General features: G+C 33.7%; 1 protein-coding gene across 5 annotated transcripts in view; it reads right to left on the bottom strand.

Moving 5' to 3' along the window:
• The window catches only part of LOC107608845, an 8,509-nt gene continuing 4,865 nt past the window's right edge, over window positions 373–4,016 (bottom strand). For 2 of the 5 annotated variants that reach the window (XM_021107072.1, XM_021107071.1), the window contains exon 3: window positions 373–1,742. In XM_021107072.1, coding sequence (XP_020962731.1) covers window positions 602–1,742 — 1,141 coding nt within the window. In that variant the 3' untranslated portion in view covers window positions 373–601. Of the gene's footprint in view, window positions 1,901–4,016 lie in introns of all 5 variants that reach the window. The other 3 variants (XM_016310596.2, XM_016310595.2, XM_016310597.2) reach the window with 2 other exon arrangements.

Here is a 4,016-nt window from a genome sequence, read left to right as displayed (position 1 = left end):
ATAATTTTTAGACAATTTCTCCGTTTACCTAACTAAAATCCTCAGTTATACATGATTATTTCACATTTTCACACATTAAAAAACATTATCCTAAAACTAATATCTAAAGTATATTTTCATCTCTTAAAATCCTCTGCAATAAAATACCTAATTTAATTGTGAACAAATATTTTAGCACAAACTATATTTATTTCACTTAAAGTTAAGCAATACAAGATATAATATATACATACTACTGTCTCTTAAAATTGAATTTTTGTAACACTAACTAAACATAACAAATCAAAGAATGCAATATGTAGTAATATTATCTAACCTAATCTAAATCCTCATTAGAGTTCACAATAATGGTGAGAATATGAATGGCATAGTAGTGATGAATTGATATGCAGACATAGCTTATGATTGCATCAAGGTAACAACAAACATAATCATGGAAAAGTGTTTAGTGAATACAAACAAACATTTAATCAATCCATAAAAGACACAACATTATGAACTAAAAATATGTAATAAACAAATATGAAGAGTACCTTATGTTATGATAATAAGAATAAGAGTAACAACATTAGTACTAATTTCTGAGTAATGAATAATGGTTTTAGAAGAATGCCCTGCTACCATAAAACACTCTTGATCCATCTTTTTTCTTCTTACTATTATTACTAACATCATCAATTTCTGATATGATGTTGTTGTTATTGCTGCTTTCATGATTCTGAATCACATCACCACAATCTTGATCTTTTCTTTCAGATTTGTCAATTTCCATAGGTAGCTTCATTCTTGCTAAGGATTCTGTGAATTGTTGCATGCTTCTCATATACATATCCACTATTTGTTTCTGCATTGCAGATTGTTCAGCTTCCAAATTCATATTCATGTTCATGTTCCCTAATGGAGCTGAAAAAACTTGACCAAATTTCCCAACTTTCTTCTCACTATCATCACTCTTTTCGCTTTCTTTTTCGTCCATGGATTCACCTTCTTTCTTGGAAGTTGGTGTATCTGGAGAGTTACTAACACTGCCTTCTATAACACTGATTGAAACATTGCAAGAATTATTCTTTTTCTGAATCGAATCTACGGACGAGTTTCTATCTCTATCATCACTTAGGCTTGTAGTTGTGGAGCTTAAGAAACCTGAGTTCTGATGAATACTCTCATTTGGAGAAACAGGATTCATTTCACAGTCATTGGTTGCGCCGAGGCGAAGGAATGGCAGTAGCAGCCCTCTAGAAGAGCAAGAATTGAAGTACTCAGTTGCCATTTCTTGATTCTCCTTCGCCACGCCAATATCAGGAAACACAATCCTCGAATACTCAACCGGATCAACCATAACCTCTGTTACTTTTCTGTCAAGCAACACCACTTCTGAAGAAATTGAAGAGGTTTTGGCAGATTCGGATGATATCAAATCAAAATTAGAATTGTTTGTGTCTAAGGAGAGTGTCAATTGAACTGTTCCAGCTGGTGAATGGAAAAGATCAGTGGAAGAGAGGCTATAATCTTGAGTCACTTTTCCTTTTCCTTTTCCAATAAGAACTTGAGAAATTGGAACCAAAGAGAATCCAAGAAGCTGATCCTCCAAGTGATTCCTTGCTCTACTAAACATCCAAATCTCACACTTTAGAACTGCATCATCAACATTGGAGATCTTCATCCTTAGATTCTCATTGAATGTTGGATTCTTTCCACCTCCATTGATGATTCTTGTGGATAAAGTCTCATCAGGGTTGTATGTGAAAGAGAATTTTGCATACACATCTTGGTTATCATAGATGCATATGTTGTGAATGTTTCTTGCATGGTGAACAAAGATCTCTAAAACCCCAGAGAACTCACCAGCCTCATCTTCTTCTTCGTTATCATCGTCGGCCGCATGATTCGCCATGTTCAACAATTGGTAGGTCAAATATCTCTGTACATAGCACTAAGCATGCAATTCCTTTGGAAGCTTCAGCACAACTTTCTATCTGTAAGTCCATATCTGTAAGTCAGCCATTTGAGATTTTGAAATTTCTATTAATACCAAATCTGTAACTTTTAAAATGAATAACCCTAAATAGAGTCATGAATCATGATAAAGAATTATGTACAACTTTTAAAATCTGCATTTAGGGTAAGTCAATTGATTATAAACCTAAATTGTTCAATCCTAAGAGAGTGTATGAGGAGTTCCATCTCCACCTAAACCCACGGAACTACTAACAACATACCAAAGCCACATTATTGTCTACCATTTTTACCCCCCATATTACAGTACACTAGTTCAATGAATAAACACTGTACAAGATTGGAAAAAAAAAGTAAAAAATACCCTTTTTTTTTAAGGAAAGGAGAGTACTCGAGGCCTGGCTTGAGTTGGTATGACTTCAGCATAAGTATTGCACTACTTCCTGCCCAACCTCACTAGATGCTGCTGATGCTTTGCCGCTGCAGCCTTATCAGCAGCCTCCCGCTTCAATGCCCTCTTAGCCCGTCTACCTGTTGCGACTTTTTCAGCTGCCTAAAGAACAATACCTGGGGCTTGAGGGAAAGATCGTTAAGATCGTTGGTGAGAAGAGCAGACATAGTGAGCGATTGAGAGAGAGAGAGAAGAGAGAGATCCGAATTGGGGGAAATGAGCAGAAGCTGAAGGTTATGAAGGTTTTTTTGTTTAGAAAAGAAAAGGAACAAAAGATTCAAAGATGGGCAAAATAATTTGGTTATGGGATTAAAATTGGTGTCAAACGGGCTAGTCCGGCCTGTTAAATCTGTGGATTAAACAGGCTGGTCCGTTTAAGCCCGTTTTATTTGTGGGTTAGATTTTTTTAATTCGGATCGTTTATAGTTAGTCCGTAGGTTAAACGGGTCAGCCTGTTTATCATTTTATTTTATTTTTTTAAAAATATTTTTGACAAAAAATACTAATTTTAGGTCAAAAACCATTAAAAAAATTATTATTTTTAGCTGATGGGTCGGTTTTCGGGTCGGATCGAAAGAAATATGGGCTGAAAGTGCTACTTTTTTTAAAAAAATGAAAAAAAAAATTTAAACGGGCCACCCGTTTAGCCCGCGGGCTAGCCCGTTTAACCCGTCATTTTTTTCGGGTTAATCGGGCTCAACCCGTTTAGCCCGAAATTTAAACGTGCTTAATTTTAGAGGCAAAGCCCGCCCATTTAAACGGGTAAACGGGCTGGCCCGATGGGTTTAGCCCATTTTGACGGCCCTGCAGTGTGTGTATTTGCAGATTGGTGGTGTCAGAAGATATTTTTAACACGCCGAGACGTGTTACACATAGTTATCAGAACCGAATCGGTGATCGAACCGGTCAGATTACTGGGTCACTGGGTCACTGGTTTAACCGGTGGGTCACTGGTCGAACCGGTTAACCCGGTATATATATTTATTTTATTATTATATTATTATAGGTAAAAACTCAAGTTGATATTTAAGAATCGTTAGATAATTTGACAAGTTTAACTAAATATAATCTAAGGATTTTTAACTATCAACTTTATATGAAGACAATTGCATGTGAGTCTTTACCTATTATTATATACTAAAAGTATTTATTGAAAAAATAATATTAATAGATATCATATAATCATGAAAAGAAAAAATAAATTGTGATTAATAAATTTTTTTTATTTATCTTTTTAATTTGTATATATTTAATAAAATTTATAGATAAATAAAAATATAATTGATTTAAAAATGAGTCTATTAGGAGTATGGATAATCATTTTCCTTTTGTTTTGCTCTTTTTTATATTCATTAATCAATTTTTTTTTAAAATTCCTTTGAATTCCTATTCACTCAAAACTATAAAAAGAGTTTTATATATTATTACTTAGGCTGCGTTTGTTTATAATATAAAATCGTGTTTGACGATGAGACATGAATAGAGATTGTGTGTCAACAAATACTGAATTAGTGTATTTTGTATCCATCCTAAGAACACAGAAACACTAAAAAAGAATACGATTTATTTTTTTTTATTATTCTTATTAATTTTTTATAAATATTACATT

This window comes from Arachis ipaensis, chromosome B07 (genome assembly GCF_000816755.2).
Source record: "Arachis ipaensis cultivar K30076 chromosome B07, Araip1.1, whole genome shotgun sequence".
In the NCBI taxonomy this organism is placed as follows: Eukaryota; Viridiplantae; Streptophyta; class Magnoliopsida; order Fabales; family Fabaceae; genus Arachis; species Arachis ipaensis.
The sequence above is the reverse complement of the archived record's forward strand: the minus strand, read 5'-3'. Positions and strand labels throughout refer to the sequence as shown.